The sequence below is a fragment of the Pocillopora verrucosa genome, chromosome 2, assembly GCF_036669915.1.
Source record: "Pocillopora verrucosa isolate sample1 chromosome 2, ASM3666991v2, whole genome shotgun sequence".
NCBI classification, from domain to species: Eukaryota; Metazoa; Cnidaria; class Anthozoa; order Scleractinia; family Pocilloporidae; genus Pocillopora; species Pocillopora verrucosa.
In genome coordinates, this window is record NC_089313.1 from 15,587,870 (window position 1) to 15,607,693 (window position 19,824).

At 36.4% G+C, this 19,824-nt stretch overlaps 3 protein-coding genes and 1 long non-coding RNA gene across 4 annotated transcripts; 2 read left to right on the top strand and 2 right to left on the bottom strand.

Annotated features, from left to right (window-relative positions):
- The first annotated feature begins 36 nt into the window (after positions 1 to 36).
- On the top strand, positions 37 to 8,526 carry LOC131786626 (trifunctional enzyme subunit beta, mitochondrial). The gene is made up of 20 exons (XM_059103684.2): positions 37 to 170; positions 669 to 719; positions 944 to 1,022; positions 1,589 to 1,633; positions 1,897 to 1,928; positions 2,258 to 2,325; positions 2,775 to 2,862; positions 3,390 to 3,511; positions 3,758 to 3,823; positions 3,943 to 3,998; positions 5,056 to 5,092; positions 5,331 to 5,378; positions 5,552 to 5,591; positions 5,896 to 6,020; positions 6,617 to 6,696; positions 6,788 to 6,835; positions 6,949 to 7,036; positions 7,132 to 7,206; positions 7,706 to 7,870; positions 8,251 to 8,526. Exons 1-20 carry the CDS (start codon positions 92 to 94, stop codon positions 8,284 to 8,286), a joined length of 1,428 nt encoding a protein of 475 aa, XP_058959667.2. The 5' UTR covers positions 37 to 91; the 3' UTR covers positions 8,287 to 8,526.
- Positions 8,527 to 8,631: 105 nt separating this feature from the next.
- LOC131786674 (cys-loop ligand-gated ion channel-like) lies at positions 8,632 to 14,416 on the bottom strand. The gene is made up of 8 exons (XM_059103749.2): positions 14,205 to 14,416; positions 13,330 to 13,458; positions 12,498 to 12,689; positions 11,639 to 11,896; positions 10,526 to 10,681; positions 10,062 to 10,241; positions 9,434 to 9,481; positions 8,632 to 9,233 (listed from the first exon to the last, which is right to left on the bottom strand). Exons 1-8 carry the CDS (start codon positions 14,382 to 14,384, stop codon positions 9,099 to 9,101), a joined length of 1,278 nt encoding a protein of 425 aa, XP_058959732.2. The 5' UTR covers positions 14,385 to 14,416; the 3' UTR covers positions 8,632 to 9,098.
- Positions 14,417 to 14,750: 334 nt separating this feature from the next.
- On the bottom strand, positions 14,751 to 16,188 carry LOC136278942 (uncharacterized). The gene is made up of 2 exons (XR_010716656.1): positions 15,922 to 16,188; positions 14,751 to 15,592 (listed from the first exon to the last, which is right to left on the bottom strand). It is a non-coding gene; the product is annotated as an uncharacterized lncRNA (long non-coding RNA).
- Positions 16,189 to 16,742: 554 nt separating this feature from the next.
- LOC131786668 (uncharacterized) lies at positions 16,743 to 18,860 on the top strand. The gene is made up of 4 exons (XM_059103741.2): positions 16,743 to 16,897; positions 17,209 to 17,270; positions 17,826 to 17,925; positions 18,444 to 18,860. Exons 1-4 carry the CDS (start codon positions 16,773 to 16,775, stop codon positions 18,496 to 18,498), a joined length of 342 nt encoding a protein of 113 aa, XP_058959724.2. The 5' UTR covers positions 16,743 to 16,772; the 3' UTR covers positions 18,499 to 18,860.
- Positions 18,861 to 19,824: the final 964 nt, after the last annotated feature.

Genomic DNA, 19,824 nt, shown 5'->3' on the forward strand with positions numbered 1-19,824 from the left:
TATGATGACCTTGATTGACCTTCATTAACTGACTTTCGCAAACAATCAAATATTGGAGGCGTGGTTACCTTCACCAACCTCTATAACCAATATGGCGGCCAGCGTGTACTGTAGTGGAAAACTTTTACGAACCTTTGCCAGAAACTCTCAGAGTAGAGGCGTGAATGCTTGTAAGTTTCTATCATTAAGCGGGTTTTTATTGTTTTGTTTTTTCAATCATTTCACCATCTTAGGAAGAAGAAACTGTTTCAGATTGATACGTACGTTTCATTTGGATTTTCCGTGACTACGATCAAAGTCCAACGAAAGTTTCAATTCACGCGATAGAGACCGTTGAGAGTACATATTTTTCTATTTCCTCTGATTATCTTTGATTTTGCGTAGGCAATTTTCGCACAGTTTCATATCTTTGGTTTTTGAAGACGATCTTAAATCTCACGCATTCCAGACTTCTTGAGAATTTTTTCTTCTCACTAAGTCCAAAGTCAGAGAATTTCACGGCATAATCATCTATGCGCACTTTTTAAGGATCTCTATAATTTCTTAAATAGTTGTTAAATAGAAGATTCTTAAACCAGCAGGAAAGTTTGAGGACGTTTTATTGAAGCTTTCATTCGTTACGAAATTTGTCTTCTCAAAATATCATTATTACTATCTCTTTTTTGTAGTATTCCTAAGATGTGCCAGTTCATCACAAAAGCAAAAATCCACTTCCAAAGGTAATTTTCCTCTTGTATTTTCCAATCCCTTCACCCCATACATTTGTGCAAATGAGGACCTATGTGGGACAAAAGAAGTACAAAAAAGTCAACAATGCAATTAGAGTATTAGTACAAAATTGTTAAAGAGATCACTTTCAAATAATTTTAAAATTTTCAATCCTTTAAGACATTGTTAACATTTCTGATACACTAGTCTATTTTCAATGTCCCTTTATATACAGGTGCACCTTCCAAAGCAGCTGGGAGAAACATTGTTTTAGTAGAGGGAGTGCGAACTCCATTTCTTATGGCTGGAACCAGGCAAGTGGTAAACCCTTTACACCCTAACATCAGAATCCATATTCTCCATACTCTTCTCTATACATTCCCCTCTGTATTGACCAGGAGAATTTGGTTAACAATCAAAGATTCTTAGGTTGGCTATCATTTCCTTTATTCTTATGATTTTAATGAATGACTTGGCAATATTACAGTATAGAGAAATGAGATGCTGGTCTCTCTTAGGGTTGAAAGGGTAAATGGTTATAATCAGTCAGAGAATCCTTTTAACCACTTAACCCTTTAAATCCCATGAGTGACCACAACATAATTTCTCCTTACAATATCAATACAATATCAAGCAGACAAGTGATGAGAATAAAGAAAAATGTTAATTAGGGGATTATTGGTTGATCCAATACCAAATTCTCCAAACTAACATCACAAGAACTATATGGCACACAGTAAAGAGAATTACTAATGAGATCTTGGGAGTGAAAAGGTTCAGCAATCAATGACATGAGGTCTTTACAAGGATATGGGAGTGACTTTGATTTTATGAAATGAGGAATGATTGTTTTGACATGGGCTTTGTGATTAATTTTTAGTTACGCTGATCTTCTGTCACATGATATTCAAAGAGGAGCATTGGAGTGAGTATGTTTTGCCTTTAGATTCTGAATATCTATTGAATGTGTGTGAGATGTTGTTTCTTTTTTTTTTCAGAAGTATGAAAAGTGTTTTGGATATAATTTTTAGCAACTGATAACACTATTTTGGTACTGTCTTAAACCAAAATGTACAGATAGTAAAGAATTATGTCCTTTAAAGTCTTACACATTAGGACATGTAAAAACTTGACTTGAGCCAAGAACCTCAAGAGGGTGAAATTCATTTTTTATATTCCTTTTTACAGGGGTCTTGTTACCAGGACTGGTATAAGTAAAGGTTAGTAAAAGAAGATTTTTGACAAGCTGTGGGACTCAGGTCATGTGAGTTAAGCTTTTCTCATTTCAAATTGCAATTGGAGATTGAAGATTATTACTTCTACACTCTAAATGTGATGGTCTACTTTCAGTGGTGATGCCAGCCTTTTTTCAGTTTCCCTGAGTTTGCACTGGTACCTATTTAGTCAACTTATGATTTGCAATAAAAAGTGAACTCTGAAGTTTATAGCCAAACTTTTGATTATATGCTACATTGTCATTGAGGAAATCTTGTAGTCACTGTGGAAACAAACAAAATTGATTCTTCTTTACCTTTTAAAACTTTCACAGATGTTGTTGATCACATTGTCATTGGTACAGTTATTCAAGAGGTCAAAACCAGCAATATTTCACGAGAGGTATGGCATTGATAAATTGTTCTCTATAGTCATTTTAAAGGCTGTCTTTCAATTCCCAGTCCATGTAGACTTTCTCATTACTCATCTAAGGAATTTGGAGAGGGGGGTTTCCCTATGATCAATTAAAAATGGGTGATAGTAAAAATGCAACTAATTCTAGGATTCAATGCAGTGTACAGGTTGCTTTTCACTTCTGGAACTGCAGCTGTAGTATATTGCTTACATTATAGCTCTTAAAAGAGTACTCTTTTTGGTCTGTACTAGATCACTAGAGAGCAAAACATCTAAAGATTCAAGGTTTGATTCTTTGTAGGATAGAGTCATATTCTCTCTTAGTGCTATACTCATGACAAACAATTTTAGCATAACTCTTTAAATAGTCAGCAAGCTTGAAAATGACTAGCTTTCTTAACCAAATCTAATTCTTTGGTGTTGCTTTTTTCATGAAGGCTGCTCTGGGTGCTGGCTTCTCAGACAAGACTCCATGTCACACTGTGACCATGGCTTGTATCTCATCAAATCAGGCAATTACTTCAGGTACAGTACAATGAAGTGTCAGAAATTAATACCAATTTTTGAAGCTACCACAGACCTTTGAGTCAGAAACTGGTTGTAAGCTGTAATCATTATTGTCTTCCTATAGAAACCTAAGACATGATTGTGTAATGTTAATAGATAAATTTTTATCATATCATACTACACAGTTAAGCAAATGAGGAAAAAATATGCTCACCGGACCCTTTTCAAGTTCATGCTCACTTGGAATATTACAATTTTCTTTAAACTATTTGGTGTTAGATGAGTCTGGCAAGTGTTTTTTCTGGTTGACCTAATTAGTTTTAAGGTGGAATCTACTTCAATCTGTTTTGAATTCAATTCCACATCAGAAAATATGGGTTTATGTTTTAGGGTAGCATTGTTTTTATTCCAGGGAAAACTGTGAGTTTTATCTTTAGTTGCAAAGTAGTAAAGTAGTTAATGGTGGCAATTGATCTTCACAACTTCTTTAAGGGCTGTGTTTCTCATAGAGCAATTTCTTTTTTCCTTTTTTTTTATCCTAAAAGCTGTTGGACTAATTGCAAGTGGTCAGTGTGACACCGTGATTGCTGGAGGAGTTGAATTCATGTCAGATGTTCCCATCAGACTCAGCAGACCACTTAGAAAAACTCTGCTGTCTTTAAATAAGGTAAGATGATTTTCAAACAGTCTGAAATAATTGTAAAGACTCAATGGAAGCATGTGCTAAGTTGTTTTGGTAACAAACACTGGGATGGCTTTTTGATTAGTAGTAGTTTGCAGAACCTTCAGAGTGTACACTGGTGATAGGTGTGTCATTCATGGCTAGTCATATTGCATGTAAATTAAACCACTGAATTTGCTCACCAATACTTTGAGGTAATCTTCCCTGAAATGCTTTGCTTATGTTTTTCAGGCCAAATCTCTTGGTGCAAGACTTGGGCTTCTTTCAAAAATCAGACCAAAATTTCTCTCTCCTGAGGTGATTTAATTATTTAAAATAATTACATGATATTTCTGGTCCAGAACTAGGAAGATGTCAAGGAAGCTTGTTGAAAACACTCGGCTGAGCTGTTATTTCATTTCTATTGTTCTCATTAGCTGCCAGCTGTGGCTGAATTTTCTACTGGTGAAACCATGGGACATAGTGGTGACAGGTATAACCTTTTAGAAACTACATTTAATTTATTATTTTGAGTAGCCAAGGTCTGCTATGTGATTCTCCCTTCTGTTTGCTTTACATTTCTTTGAAAATGAGTTAACCCTTTCACTCTCAAGATCTCATTAGCAATTCTCCTTACTGTCTGCCATACAATTCTTATTATGTAAGTGTAGAGAATTTGGTGTTGAGTCAACTAATTATTTCCAATTTATATTTTTCTTTATTCTCATCACTTGTCTACTTGATATTTTATTGATATTGCAAAGAGAATGTCTGTCTTGGTCACTCGTAAGAGTTAAAGGGTTAAGAGAATGTGGTACACACACCACGTAGTAATGATCATTATCATGTTAAAAGAGCCTGCCCTCTCTATCGCCAAAATATACCCTACCTATTCGCCAGTTAATGTTGGGAAACTAATTTAAATTACAAATGTGTTTTAAAAATCGGTATAATATTTGCGATTAGTGGCCGAATTTATACTAGAGACGAGTAATCCATCAGAGACGAATCATCCGTCTCAGACAGATAACTCGTCTAAATATAAATTTGGTACTAAGACGAATTATGGAGCAAAATTCATCTCAGGCTGATCCGTCTGTCAGCACATCTTCAATACGTGCTAACAGATGGATAGCTCGTCTTAGACGGATCATCTGTCTCTAAATTTTTATCTAGACGGAAATTTTCATCACCTGTTTGTTCCATAATGTACTCAATGTTCTATGGTTAACTAACATAGTCTAACCTTTAGGAGCAAAATTCTGGCTGGGTTGTTGTTCATTTCTATTTGAAACCATTAACATATATTAGCTTATATATTGAAATCAGCTATTATACTGTAACTTTTAGGGTTACTTGTCCAAAAAATGTTTAACACCTCCGTTCTTCATTATTTGATTAATATTGCATGATGTTAAACTGAGATTTTTTGTATTTATAGAATGTGATCAGCTGTAATGGGCATGTTCTTGCAAGTGTTACAGTTACTGTAAAAACTCTATCACTCTACTGACATGTCTTGATCATTTTATTATTATAATTTTTTTAAGATTGGCAGCTGCATTTGGCATCAGTAGGCAAGAACAGGTAATTACTAATTTTTAGTGTTTTATTAAAGTGTTTATTGATTTTCCTATTGATTGCTTGATTTATTTGTCTGATTATTATTTTTTTGTATGTATTTATTAGCCAGTACAATTAGACTGCCTAACTAGATTATGTATTTGTTTCATTTTTTCTTAGTTAATGGCCCACCAACTTTTTACATGAACCACAAAAAAATGAACACAAAACACTCAAGAAAGAAATATTTTTTACATTGCAGGATGAATATGCCTTACGATCTCACACACTAGCACATCAAGCAGCAAGTGTAAGGAAATTTATAGCATTTACACTCTTTTGATAATTGATAATCACTAATTATTGACTGTGATTTTGAAACAAATATATCCAACCATTTTCTTCCTGGCTGTACTTGTGTTGTCCCAAATCACAATGTGTCAATACTGGGGTGTTAAGTGTTTTTGTCTCTCTTTTTTCCAGGCTGGAAAGTTGGAAGACGTTGTACCTTACAAAGTACCAGGTATGTCAAAAACTTAAATGTGTCGTAATTGGATGAAACATCATCGCGTACATGCTGAGGAAAAAGGCATCCTGTTCATCCATGTTTCTGATCTGCAGAAAATGCAGTATAGTCAAGAAAGTTAGGGGCAATATACAAACACTGGTGGAGGTTAGCATATTTGGCTTCGTTTCTTTCAGATGAAAATGGACACCTACCAAAACATATTAGTGTGGTTGGGGCCTAAGCCTGCTAATGAAAGGGAATCACTGAACATGCAAAGGCAGGCTGGCATTTTTCAAAGATTAATTTGTTACTCTCTTAGGTCGCACTGAAACTGTGACAGCTGATAATGGGATCCGGGTCTCAACCATGCAGCAGATGGCAAAATTAAAACCAGCATTTGTTAAACCACATGGCTCTGTCACTGCAGCTAATGCTTCCTTTCTGGTGAGTCCTTTAGCTTGTTTTTACAGGTTGCCTTCTCTTTTCAGTGAAAGACAGGAGATATACCTTAGCTTTAACACTTAGTATCTTGATTGATTTGACTTCAAATTAAACAAGGTGATCATTTGAAAATGTTGATGTGGGGAAAATCTCGTTCAGTAAAACTGGCTTTTGCAACACATCTCAGCTTTAAGGACTGCCTGCTTACTCAAAGCATGATATATTCATTTCGCTGCTGGTCTTTTCTGTGATCAAGTGTTGCTACCCTGGAAAGAGAACAGAATAAGGTAGCAAGAACAAGAAGGGGTTGGGGCTAAACGAGAAAAACTCTCCTCAAGCTTGCCACAAACCATCTCATCATAATCTCTACTCACTGTCTCTTAATGTCTTTGGCTTCAATTGTTAAAAGGATTGTTAAAATATACCTGCAAGGAAATCCAGAACAGAACAGTTTTTGTGACACAGCACTTAGAAAGGTTCTTAGAAATGCAACACCTTAGATATCAACTGAAAAGAGCACTCCTGGAGACCCCAAGATTTCAATAGGGGAAAGTAATAGTGTACCTCTCATACATGCTACATTTTATTTGTTTTTACAGACAGACGGAGCCTCTGCTTGCTTGATAATGAGCGAAGATAAAGCTCTTGAGATGGGATTCAAACCCAAAGCATACCTGAGGTATTATGAGATCAAACTTAAAAAATGCTGCTATTCCATTCAATTCCTGTCATTTACAGCTAATGTCCTCTTCTTCCTCTGTTTTCCATAGGGATTTTGTATATGTCTCACAGGATCCCAAAGATCAGCTTTTATTGGGGTAATTTTAATATTTCTAATTACACTGAGTTAGAATTCAGAATTCTCTCTTTTTGGACATTGTAAATCCTATATGGGCATATGGAAGTTTCACCATTTTGTAATAATTTTCAGACCAGCTTACTCCACGCCCAAAGTTCTGGAGAAAGCTGGACTCAAGTTGCAGGACATTGATGTTTTTGAATACCACGAAGCATTTGCAGTGAGTTCGCATTTTAACTTTTACAAAGGCCCTAATTCTGCTTCATTTACATTTTAAGAATTACTTCATGCAACCTGTTGGTTTTGTTTTTGAAGGGTCAAATTCTGGCCAACTTGAAAGCTATGGATTCAGACTGGTTTGCACAGAACTACATGGGAAGAAGCTCAAAGGTAAGAAAGTCAAAACAAAAGTAATAATGGTACATCTTTGTAAATGAAAGTTGTAAGGAACCTGAGAAAGGTGTTAGTATAGCGAATGTTTTTAGATCAAAACAATCTGATCCACTGATTCAACTCCCGTGTGCTGCTAAAAAGTGTTGAATCACCCGCAGGGTTTCTTAATATTTGCCCACAAAACACCCTCACAAATTGTGTTTTGGTAAATTACCAGTTTCGGACAAAACCAAGCTAAAGGTACCATGTGAAAGTTGAAAGGATCTTGTGAGAAACAAAAGTGTTTGAAAACCGAAGACTTCACAATTACCATTATATTATGTGAAGGAACACTTTCAGTAGCTGTTGGAGAGTGGTTGCATCACCCAGGACCATTCTTGGTTGCTTTTTAATTGTTGTGGTAAACTGCACAGTGGAAAATGAATGCTTTCCAATAAGTCTCAGGTAACCAGTTCATTGGTACTCCAACTGCTTTGTCTTTTAATGCTATCTACAGGTTGGGGTCCCTCCAATGGAAAAATTAAACACTTGGGGTGGCTCCCTTTCTATTGGTCATCCTTTTGGTGCCACTGGAGTTCGATTGGTCACCACAACTGCCAACAGACTTCTTAAGGAAGGTGGTCAATATGGGCTGGTTGCTGCATGTGCTGCTGGAGGTTTGGTAAGTAAGCTTGGAATACAGGAGGGTTCAAAAACAAGGTTTGTTGTGAAGCAACTCACCACAAGACTTGTAGAGCAAATCAGATAGAATGACAACTTTTTACATCCGTTTGATTGTGACTTTGATTGTGGAGGAGGCCCATAATGGGCCTTAAATGAACAACAGATTACAATAGTCACTTAATAAAACACAGTTACTTGTTTGGAAATTTCCAGTGATGGTTGAATTTCACCAAGCAAGTGTCTTAACTCTTTACAGGAGAAGCCATGCGATTTTGTTGTCTAGCAAATCTTTCCCCTTCTACCTTGTATGGGTGAGATTTCCCTAGGTTCAGATCTAGATTGACAGTCCTTGTGTGTGACAATCTTTCTTTCTTTCAGGGTCACGCAATGGTTGTGGAACGATATCCGTCTTGAACTAAATTAACCAGAAGACGCAATATTCTGATTGTGCCTGAAAATTACAGATCACTGGTAAACTATCTATAAAGCTGCACCACATGATAGGCATGCAAATTTTGAAGGATGGTAATTTTCTACAGTGTTTGAGGCAATAGGAGCTAGTCAACATGTGATACTCGTCTCATTCAAGTCTCTTGTTATTGGTTTATCTTTTTGACTTGAAGCCAACTAATAAAGTAAGACTTGATAAAAGAAGCTTGTGCCTGTTTGATTTTAGCCATATTGACTCTTCCTTTGGTTCTGTACGATAACAAAATGTAGAAACATTATAAAGCATGTAAGTAAGATGGCTTTGCTTGACACTTTTGGGAATCCTCCAAAGTTGTGTTTGTGGTGAGCGCGTCTACTTTTCAGAACAAATTCCCAACTGGTAATGGGAAATGGTAATTTCCCGGTACATGCAGCAATGGCAAGTAAAAACATTTTTATCTTTATAACTTCCTCTCAGAAGAACATGTTTCTACTGTAGGTATATTGTTTAGTTTTGTCACAGAATAGAGATGTTATTTAAGTCAAAAGAGGTTTTAACATATTTCAGAGTGTGGGGTCCCATGGTGCAAAATTCTAGGATAAATAGCGTTGGCAATAGCGTCTTTTGCAGGTCTGATTCTCTGTTTTTTTACACTAAATTGTAAAAAGTGTATTTTAATGTAGGAACAATAATGACACTATGGGGGAGGTAAGGTGGATGCTGGTGTGTGTCTGTGTGGTGGGGAAAGGGAGGTTTGGGCATTTGAAGCTCAAATTAATATTCCAAGACCACAGATCTAGGCAGTGACCCCTCCCTGGTGGGGGGAGGCCTTTACAACCAAAACTTTGTCTTGCTGAGATCTTTCTTCAGGTTTTTCTGTTTTTCTTTGTTCTTTTTCCATTGCATAATTTTTTACCCTCTGTAACATCTCCTAAAATAAACAGACAGAAGTTATGAGTATTTCAAAAAATCAACTTTTCGCTGCTCATTAATCATTTTCTGTGTTATGGTTCTAAGCAGAAGTTAACAAATTAATAGCAAACTCTGAGTGAAGTTCAATATCGTGGCTTCACGGAAGCCAAATTTACCTTCCTCTTTCACACAGCTATCTTAAGTGCAGGAGAAACTTACCCAGAATTTCTTGTCATTTTCAGAGAGTATTCTATTTCTTGTTCTTGACTGAAAGAAAGTAGTTTGAAAAAGATTTCAATGAGTAACAGTTGTAACAGTTTGTTATGGAGAATACTACTTAACCAAAAAGAGACTAGAATTAGCACTGAAAAATTATCAGTTTTGGTAGGCATTAGTCGGACACTTGATAAAAAACTAAAATGAAGCCAGACTAGTCAACATAACAAATTTTGAAAAGCTGGTGTTTCAAGTGTTAGCCCCTCTGCTGCATACAACTGTTTTCTTTGGAAATGGGTGAGAACGAGGTAGCTGTGAGCTAGGAATGTTATTACTATTGATTTCATTCTTTTTACTGGCAGTCTATGGAGATTAATACAATAGTATTGTAAAAGTGATGTTTTAAGACATTTTTCCAAGTTCAAGAAGTCAGTTATCTGATAGAATTTTGTTTCTGAATTTTCCCTGATAGCATCTGGTCACAGATCCTACATAAATGAATTTTAATTATCAGATATATCAGTACTGTTATCCTGATCTTGACAATGAAATCATACTTATTTGAACTTGATGTCACAGACTGAAATAATAATTCTTTAGAAGAACACTTAATAAAATGATTCATTCTCACCTTGACAATGACAAAAGCCAAGAACACAACATGGATGCAAACAAAGCAGCCAATGCCAACATATAAACAAATTCTATCAAACTTTTTCTGAGCTGCTGAGTCTAGAATGAGAGCTGCAGCAACTGCATTTTCAATAGCCATGCAACCCAGGAAGAGAAGGGCACACAAAACATATTTGTCCTATGAGAAAAAAAAGCAATATGGGATGGATTGCTTAAAACTCCTAGTTTTGTCACACTGTGTTACTTTTGCACCCCTTTCACTTAAACTGAGCATATTTACAAGGCTATGAAGGGAGGTACACTATCTGTCCATTAGACCCCAATTTTTGGACCCAAATTTTAATTGTCAAAGATCCTATTGAGTAATGCCAATGAAAAGCAATTTCAAATGGATGATAAAAAACATCAAATTTCCCTCCAAAGCATTTCCTTAAGGTGTTAAAGTGGGAGACAAACACTCACCAGTAATGTCAAGTATGAAATAGTTGGTAAACTCTGTGATACAACAAACTTGAAAGCTACTGCTGTCAACAGAAGGGTAAGGGTGACACTGAGTCGATCAGAAGGTGATGAGATTTCCACAGAAAATGAACAGAATGATAAGAGAGAAATGACAAACTGCAAAATAAACAGAACCAAAAGGTCAGCTAATTTATATCAGTTAAGGTGGCTACCATCACACTCAGAAAATAGAGTTCAGTTGAAATCAAATTAATTGATACATGACTTGATATTTGTATCAAATGTAAATATCTTGAACAACATCCAGCCACATGGATGAAAACATGGGATCAGAAATTCATACTCTTCACATCAAGCAGTTCTACCTCTCAACCCTTACCCTCCTGATCCCATCCTAATAATCGAACATTCAATTTGGTGAAGTAATTTGACTATGAATACTGATTAATGCCAACTGACAGCTAAAAATTCCTTAAGGCAAGAACAGAGTATGTCTGCCTAATTATCAGCACCTCCACATGCAAGGATCTATTGCATTCACCTTTTATAGCTAGAATCAGAATCCAGAATCCACATCAGCAGATGCTCTTCTTACATAGCCCTGGGTATTTGTATCCTAGGGCTATGTAAGCCCTAGAATACAAATACCTATGAGAGGCTATACTTTCAAATTTTCTGCAATTTTCAACACCTTCCAGCCTATATTCATAACGGTTCCTTCCCCCTTTCCTTTCTTTCCTTCTCCCACCCTTTTCATGCATGGAATTGACTTGTGTTGTAGTCTTAAAGTATGTAATGTAATTTCCCCTGTTTTGAATACCAAACTCTCAGCACCGGTTATTTATTTGAAGTCTAACCCAAACCATGGTTGTATGTAATCAGTAGGTGTCATGCTTTTTCTGTTAGAGGGTTGATTTCATTAAATAAATGTCCTTTCACTCAGCCTGTGACACTGTTCAAAAAATAAATGTTCTGATGAAAGGTCCAGCTAAATTGAGGATTGTTTAGAACACTGTTTCGTTTCAAAGCGGCTAAACTATGTTTAAATAACCAGCCCTAAGTATCCCAACTAAGTAACCTGACAAGTTTATACCAACTTTGGCTAGTACTTACAATAATCATAACAATGTTCCAAAGGTAGTAACCATTCTTTCTCTTAACATGACACTTGATATGGTAGAGAGGGTAGTCATTAGCACTGCTTCCCTCTGAAGATACAGTACTAGTTGATTCAGTGACCACATTTCTACATAGGTGCCATTCTTGGTCAGCTGTGAATGTTTCAGGCCGCAACCTATCTGGCTTTCTTAGGTCTTTTTCAAATTCTACAAGTTTATCAGTCCAATCTGACATGAGTGTTATTGTCAGTTGCTGCAGAAAAAAAGTGTAGATCATGACTAATGACCTTACATGTAAAACTGAAGTCTAGCAATATTTTTTTTATAAGGTGGCACATTCTAAATGAAGGTAGTATTGATCAAAGTTACTGAGATATGATTTCTTCTTGTTTATGAACAAATAATTGTTTAAAGGAAATTGCTCTGATTATCACCTGATAAATCCTAAGCTAACAGGACACAGTTATCAGCTTAACTAAGCCTCAGGAGATACTTTTTAACCTTAATGGGGTCAACCTTTGACTGGATATGTTTCACCAATATAAGCTTTGCTTTTGGTACATAATGATTCTAACTGGTAATTAAGGATCATTCACATGTGAGAATTGTGCCTTTATGAAAAACAGGAATGTGTCTAAAGTAGTTCAGACCCATTGTGATTAGGTGATAACAATTGATAGCAGTTGCCTGCGTTACTGATGTTTCTTTTTTTAGCAAGAGTTTTTTTTTCCAAAGGAAAATTATCTTTTATATTTATTATAATCAAAGTAAAAAAATTGTTCTTAATCATAGTAAGTTTTGAGTAACTAACAGAATATTACAGGAATAATAATCATTATAGGAGAATACTAAACCTGATAATCCAAAGGAAAATTCCACAACTCCAAATTTTCTCTAAAACTTCCTTTTATTCTGTATGACTGCATGGCATATGGTATTTTATTACCCTCTTCATAAAACAATTTATGATTTATTTCCATTTTTTCAATTTCCACAGCATTAAAAAACACAATTCTGGGATGCCATTCATTGCTCCATCTTATATCCTGAAAAGAAAACAAATGTAATATTCAAGACAAAATAGTAACTTTGACCACCTTCTCCCCCTTAACACTACAACTGTTGTCTTGTTTTAACCTTTTAGCCACTGAGCCATTTAAATAAAACTTGTTATAAAATATTAAAACATTTTAACCCTTTAGCCCCTAAGAGTGACTAGCATCTAATTTCTCCTTACCATATCACCCCTGAATCAAAAATGAAAGTCATAAGAATAGAGAAGATGATCACCAACTAAAGCAGGCTTGATTGTTAAACAAATTCTCCTTGTCAGCCTCTTTGAAAATGTATGGAGAACAGTATGGAGAATATGCATGGTGATGTTAGGGTATAAAGGGTTAACCAGAAAAGTTATAAGAGAAGAAGACAACTTTCACTTAAGGGATGTGCTTTGACCCAACAACAAATTCTAAAAAACCTAAATTCTTGGAAATATATGGTTGACGATAGCAAGAACTAATATTAAGATCTTTGGAATGGAAGGGTTACATGGCATTAAGGCAAGGCATACAATTTTGTATGGCTTTAGAAGAGTTTTAGCAGAGTTGGATGATATCTCAGGGACAGTCACTTTATTAACTGAACAAGCTTAACTGCCATTTGTTATATAGTTGAAATTTAGCTCACATCCGGACTTCTTCCCTGCAGTTGTGGCTCTGACCAGGTTGCCGACATATAAAAATCACATTTGAATTGCTGACCAACTGTGTCAATGTCACCAACAGATATAATACTGGTTCTAATTGCCACAATAACCTTAAAAGAAAAAAACAACACTTGCAATTAATTTAATGAAAAAATTGAAATGAGTTATTTTTAAATTGAAAGAATTATATCAATTTTCTGATTGATTTTATTGAAGAAGAGCCAGAAGGATTGGCTGAGAAAACCTAAATACTCAATACTAAATACTGTTGGGCTGGTTTGGAAGGGACAATAAAGGCAAGATAACGAATTTTTAGAGAATATGTTTGAAATTTCTTTCATATTGAACTGGTGTGCATTCTCTCTGCAATTTCCCAGACTGCTCAAGTCTTAATTTTCTGGATCTGCGACTATAAATTAAACAGTTGGTAGGCAGTCCAATCGATCATTAAATCGCACATATATTGATCTTCGTATATTTCCAGTCATTAAATCGCACATTAGTTGTTGACAATGTTGCCTCCCTTTTTCCCCAATATTTATCACTGGAGGGCTGGTTTGATAAAAACACCACAACGAAACTGATTTACAGGAAGTAGAGCACACTGTAAATGCCAACTTGTAGAGTACATTTTAAGAGAAATCAAATGGAATGGTAAATAGTACAGAATCATAAGTTGGCTTATTTGCTGATGATAGTGATTAGCTAGCTATGTATTCTACAGTTTTTTCTTGGCTGATTATGAGTAAAAGTAATAGATATGCTTATGTTTCTTACGATCCTTGTTGGAAATCTGTTTGCGATTGTGTGCATTTCAGTTAAGAGATAAAGAAATTATACTTATGTCAAAGCCAACCTTCTCAAGTTTGTTTTGACGAAAATCGCACTTATTATCTACTTCGGCATGAGTGTTGTCCTCTATCTCTACTAGTAGTTTCTTGACATCTTCAAGGCCAGCCAGAGAAGCTTCGATTCTATCAAGTCTCGAGAGAAGAATAGAAAATCTATCCTCTGTAAGCCCCGACGAAGAGGTCATATTTGTTCAGCACTTCTAACCCAACAAAGATTCCTTACCAATATTTGACAAGGAAACCTAGCAACCTGTTATTATTGGGGACCTGGACCCTATAAGTGAAAGATAGGAACGCGCTGCGTGCTTACTTTGTACAGAAGCAACTGACGACTGAACGGAGCAGTGCGAATCAGTTTTACGGCTCCGCAACCAAAGACGGCCAAAGAACCGCAAGCAACGCAGGAATAGGAAAAAAAAGAAAATAAATCTTAAGTTAAAAGCGTTTAAGCAATGGCCGAAAAGAGATAAGGCAGTGAGTGGTATCTATGCGGGCACCTGAATTTATCTATTTATGGATCACTAGTGATCAAAAATTTCTAAGTTCTGTGATCGTTTAAAGGAAAATCCATCAGAAGACAGACCATTTTACTAACGCAACAAGTATCCCAATCGCTAGTCGTTACGATAACTTGAAGTTAGTTTGATCCTGTTTTATCACAGATCAGTGAAGGGAAGCGCGCTCGCGAAAACTATTTTATTGCGTCAGACGCATTCTCGTTACATCATGTAGATCTTCGATAAGTAACGGATTCAGCTTCATGAGCGCGCAAAATAGAGGCTTCAAGATGGTTGTGAAAAAATATTTTTTGAAAAAGGGTCCTTAGAATTTTAAGTCAACTGATCGAATCACGTGTAGGCTAAAGCTGAATGGAACAAGCACGAATACGAACTCAGTCCAGTGATGCCGGATTTGAGTTGGATGCTATCATGTCAGTATTCCTCTATTCAAGAGCCTTATTCTTAGATACGAAGCAACAACAAATTGCCTTGGCCGGAAGAAACCAGCAAGAAGTGTCCTTTTCCTACAATCAAGATCTATCTCTTGCATTTGAAGACAACTTAGCAAGTGGCGTTCCTCCGGTGAGCGAACTGTTTGCTGGATTTATCGGCTCATATAGATATACAGTCGGGCCGTCCAAGATGAAATATTGCAGTGTTGGGTTTTATGCGGCTGCAGGTGATACCCCATCTCGTTTTGTGGGAGGTCTCTCTCATGATAATCCATAGACATTTGAGGACGGAAACAATCAAGTTTGGGAGGGGCAGGCCACACGAGGGCCGCAGAGGGAAGAAAATCACAGAGTATGTTACCGCAATGAAGTGGATACTGCTTTCAATTAACATAGTCGTTCATCTGTTATCGTTGGATTTGTATTTCAGTCAATGTAAGGCTGCAAAAGAAAAAAAAAATTGGTTGTATGATTATTTTGTGTGTGTGCTTTTTTTTCACAAAATTGTTATGGAAGAAAATGATTAAACAAAAGGATAAAACTTTATATCGTAAAATAGGTTGTGGTTTGTCATCGTGAAAAATAACACTTTCAAAAGATGATGAACAAGCAATATCATCATCACCCTACAAACCTATCATCTGAAAACGATACGTAGACACGTTCAACATCTTGGCCTGCAAGAATGTAGAAAGCTTTTTACAGCATTGAAAACACCAACAACCTTCTAGCCGCTTCATCATGAAAATAGAAAGCAACAACTAACTCACCTTCCTCGACACCGCAGTTTCAAAAGAACCTGATAGACGCCCAACCACCGGAGAATAGAAAAAGCCGACAAACACTGACCAATACTTAGGGTATAATTCACTCCATCCGCAATCAGTGAATCGCGGTATTGTCAAATGTCTTAACGAGCCTGCAAAACGTCTCGTTACAAAAGCCTCCGTTAATTTCAAGGAGAAAAAACATTTTTCATCTTTTTTTTTCTCTAATGGTTATCCTTCCTCTTTCGTGCAGAGGGCAGCGAAAACCAAGACACCAACTGCCAGCGTTGACCCCCCCCCCCTTCCTCCCCCAATGAGTTCAGCAGTCCCATCCTATTTCAAAGGTCTCTCCTAACAACTTCGCCGCTGTCTACAACAAGGTATACGCGCTGTTTTCAAGTCACAGACTACGCTACGGTCACACCTGGTACGTCTGTTAAGAGATAAATCACAAAAGTGTCACATTTGCCGCGGCTCGTATGCCTGTTTGAGTTCATCTGTGATCTGTGATCTGAACCTCAACAGACACACGCACTATATAGAAACTTGTTTGTTAATCAGCTTGTAGTTCAGACCCATTGTGATTAGGTGATAACGATCGATAGCGGTTGCCTGCGTTACTGATGTTTCTTTTTTTAGCAGCTCCATAAAAAGAAAAGCGGAGAAGCCGTGAAAACACTTGTTTCTCCTTTCATTTTCGGCCCTAAGTCTCTCGAAACTTTTCTGCTTTTTTCTCGGTAGGATCGCTCAAAGCCTTAAAGAGTAAGGCGCACAGCGCACATGAAGGTTGGCCCTGGAAACGACATTGCGAGTTAGCAAGGAATACTGGGATAGTCCATAAACTTATCGACAAGATGGCCGACGGTGTGAAGAAAGAAGTCATTAAACCTGGGAACGGTCGCACTCCGCACAGAGGAGCTACCATTACAGTCAATTGTACTGGATCGTTAAACATGAACCCACCCAAAAAGTTTTGGAGGTAATTTTTTTTAATTTGACGAGCCGAACATCTATATGGAACAAGATCTTCTTGACGGAATGAAAGCGCCTCTCACTGACGTTCGATAAATTCCACATTAGCACGAAGCACGTGCAAACGCTCTTGTCAAATTTAGAATACGCTGTTTGCAAATTCAAATTCCTCTGACTTAATGATAGGTATCTTTCTAATCTCTTGGGTATTGCAGAACAAAATAAAAAACTGGACTACTTATGTTCTTTGACAGAACGAGAGGAATAATCAACCCTCACTCTTTCATGGTTTACTCTAATTAATGTCCTGTTTTATAGTACAAAAGATCCAGGGCAGAAACCATTTACATTCCAAGTTGGATTAGGGAAAGTGATTGCAGGTGGGAAATCAATAAATTAACTAGCTCAGTTCCTCAAAACATAATTTCCCAGGTGAACCTTCAAAGTATGTAAGGTTAATGTGAGCTTACTACATAGACTTGTGTGTTTTATACAGACTTGGATTAACTTTATAGCAGCTTTTACTTCTGAATAACATGAATTTTGTAGGAGGGTATGTTTGTTATTCTTTGATTCACACTGTATCCAAATAATGGATGTTACAATACTTACTGGTAGTAAGCAACACTTCGCTGGATGTTGTGTTTAAAAAAGGTGAGTCCTAAATGCACATATTTGATATAGTTAAGTGACACATTTAGACTCTTGTGATGGGCTATCACTCTAAATAAACTTTGTTGGTTCACAAATGAATTTAATTTTCTTTTGCTGAACTTGCTAACTAATCAACCAAGTGTCTCTTACCTTGGAAATTATTGCTTAGATGGAAGGTTATTCTGAGATATCTTGTAATAAACTCATATCTTTATAAAGACTAATCTCTTGCATCTATGGCATTGTCTTTAGCCTCCCAACTCACTGATTTGTTTTCCCAGGTTGGGATGAAGGATGCATGACAATGAGTGAAGGAGAAATAGCAAAGCTCACTATTCCTTCCCACAAAGGTTATGGGGCATCAGGTTTCTCGTCTTGGGGATATCCTTTCAACTTTGAAAAATCTTTGTTGCATTATGTTTAGTCTAATTTTGCATTTCCTCAATTAAAAGTGAAGCATTTGTACTAAACTTATTCAACCAAAAGAAAGATTGTACCCAATATTTATGCATTTATTTGTTATTCTGAAAGAACTAGAGAGTATTTTTATTGTTTCTTTTTTATTTACTTCTGGTTATATTTTTTTTTCTCAGTGATTGTTGCCATCTTGAGTTCCACTCTGAAATATTCATCCCTCAGACCAAACTATAATAATAATTACACCAATATGATCACCTCATAAAAAAGAACCTGAACTTTATTTTGACCTTTCTTTTGTATCAGTGTTCTCCTGTTATCTTTATGACGGTTGTTAAGTAATGAGATGTATATAAAGCTCCTGAAAGTTTGTGGTTTTTTCAACATCCTCCAAATTATGTGGTTATTATTGTTAAAACACTGCAATTAAGGTTTTTCTTTTTTTATCAAACTAGAATTTAATTGCCCTTAACTACTCTCACGATTCCTCCCAATGCTGATCTCCTATTTGAAATAGAGATTTTGTCCATCAAGTGATGTAAAGGACTCCCCTTGCTGTTCAAGAGGAAAGGACCAATGCAGTACAAGCACAACAGACCCTTTAAATGCATTGTAACGAGTTAGGTAGATGTAAGTTATTGTATGAGTTTCTTTTTCAAATAGAATTATCAGTGTCATTAAAATAAATGTAACATTCAGGAACGCAGCACAAACAGGATTGCATTATTAGTTGCACACAATTAGGAACAAGGATGGATCATTTTTTTTTATTTTGTAAGTGAATTTGTAGTTGTGATTTAGGTTGGTGTCTAAAGAGACACTGAAATCTCTATAGATATTATCATCTTGTAATCCTGTAGTAGCATGACATGATTAATTAAATCATCTTTTCTACCGGCTTTGGGTCTTAATGTTCTAGCAGTGTTACAATCAATGCAGTGAAAGAGTACAATACACTTTGCAATGGTCATGAATATTGAAAAATATAATTGTAATAAGCTGAATACTATACACATTTTGATCTATGATCTCCTGGAGGACTGACACCTAGATGACGTCACCATCAACAATATTTTGCTTTTTATCATAGATAACAAATAGATTCCGTACTTTCATGGGTCTGTTCAGTAATAGATCACAGAAGACATCAAAATGTAGTAGGAACATCAGTAAGGTCATCTGTGATCTATTACATGACAGACGCCCAGCAACATGGAATTTATTTGTTAATTATGTGATAAGCTGAATTAAACGCACATTTTCATTGGTTCTTACCTATGATGAATTAGAGGAAAGACGCTTAGATGAGGGTTTTAAATGATTATACGTGACGCCTGATTAAGCCCAAAATTAATTTGTAAAATAGTCAAATACTGCTAAAAGTACACGTGATGCGTGAATTTTTCTGAAATTCGTGCCTAGAACAGGATCAGGACCCCCTTCCTTTCCAGTGCTCTTAGATAACGTCACCATTTAACCATCTTTTCTTCCCTTATGACGTAATTCGCGATCTGTTACTGAACAGACGCACGGCAACACGGAATCTGTTTGTTAACTCCAAAACTCCCAAGATATGATTGTTAATTCTCCCCTCTAGCCGCTGCACATTCCCTTGTTAAACATTTGTGAGAATTTGGTGTTAGATCGATAACAACTTATGCCTGCTAAGTTTGAGTATTCTCATCACCTGTTTGCTGGATGACGTATGGATATCATTGGGAGAAGTTACATGCCAATCACTTCTAGGATTTAAAGGGTTAAAAAGACAACAATGCCCAGGATATAAGCATGTCTGTGTGCGAGTTCTCGCGAACGCGCGAATTAACGAGCGAAAGAACGACGTTGTACCGCGATGTTGTCTAT

What these genes read in the sequence shown, in the direction of transcription:
- LOC131786626 (XM_059103684.2), top strand. Translation starts at nt 92, where the DNA reads ATGGCGGCCAGCGTGTACTGTAGTGGAAAACTTTTACGAACCTTTGCC. An exon ending in GCATCAGTAGGCAAGAACAG is followed by an intron (nt 5,093 to 5,330) that starts GTAATTACTAAT and finishes TTTACATTGCAG; the next exon opens with GATGAATATGCCTTACGATC. An exon ending in AATACCACGAAGCATTTGCA is followed by an intron (nt 7,037 to 7,131) that starts GTGAGTTCGCAT and finishes TTGTTTTTGAAG; the next exon opens with GGTCAAATTCTGGCCAACTT.
- LOC131786674 (XM_059103749.2), bottom strand. Translation starts at nt 14,384, where the DNA reads ATGACCTCTTCGTCGGGGCTTACAGAGGATAGATTTTCTATTCTTCTC. An exon ending in GTCAAAACAAACTTGAGAAG is followed by an intron (nt 13,459 to 14,204) that starts GTTGGCTTTGAC and finishes TTTTCTTTTAAG; the next exon opens with GTTATTGTGGCAATTAGAAC. An exon ending in GGAACATTGTTATGATTATT is followed by an intron (nt 10,682 to 11,638) that starts GTAAGTACTAGC and finishes TTTATTTTGCAG; the next exon opens with TTTGTCATTTCTCTCTTATC.
- LOC131786668 (XM_059103741.2), top strand. Translation starts at nt 16,773, where the DNA reads ATGGCCGACGGTGTGAAGAAAGAAGTCATTAAACCTGGGAACGGTCGC. An exon ending in CCACCCAAAAAGTTTTGGAG is followed by an intron (nt 16,898 to 17,208) that starts GTAATTTTTTTT and finishes CCTGTTTTATAG; the next exon opens with TACAAAAGATCCAGGGCAGA. An exon ending in TCAGGTTTCTCGTCTTGGGG is followed by an intron (nt 17,926 to 18,443) that starts ATATCCTTTCAA and finishes AACTACTCTCAC; the next exon opens with GATTCCTCCCAATGCTGATC.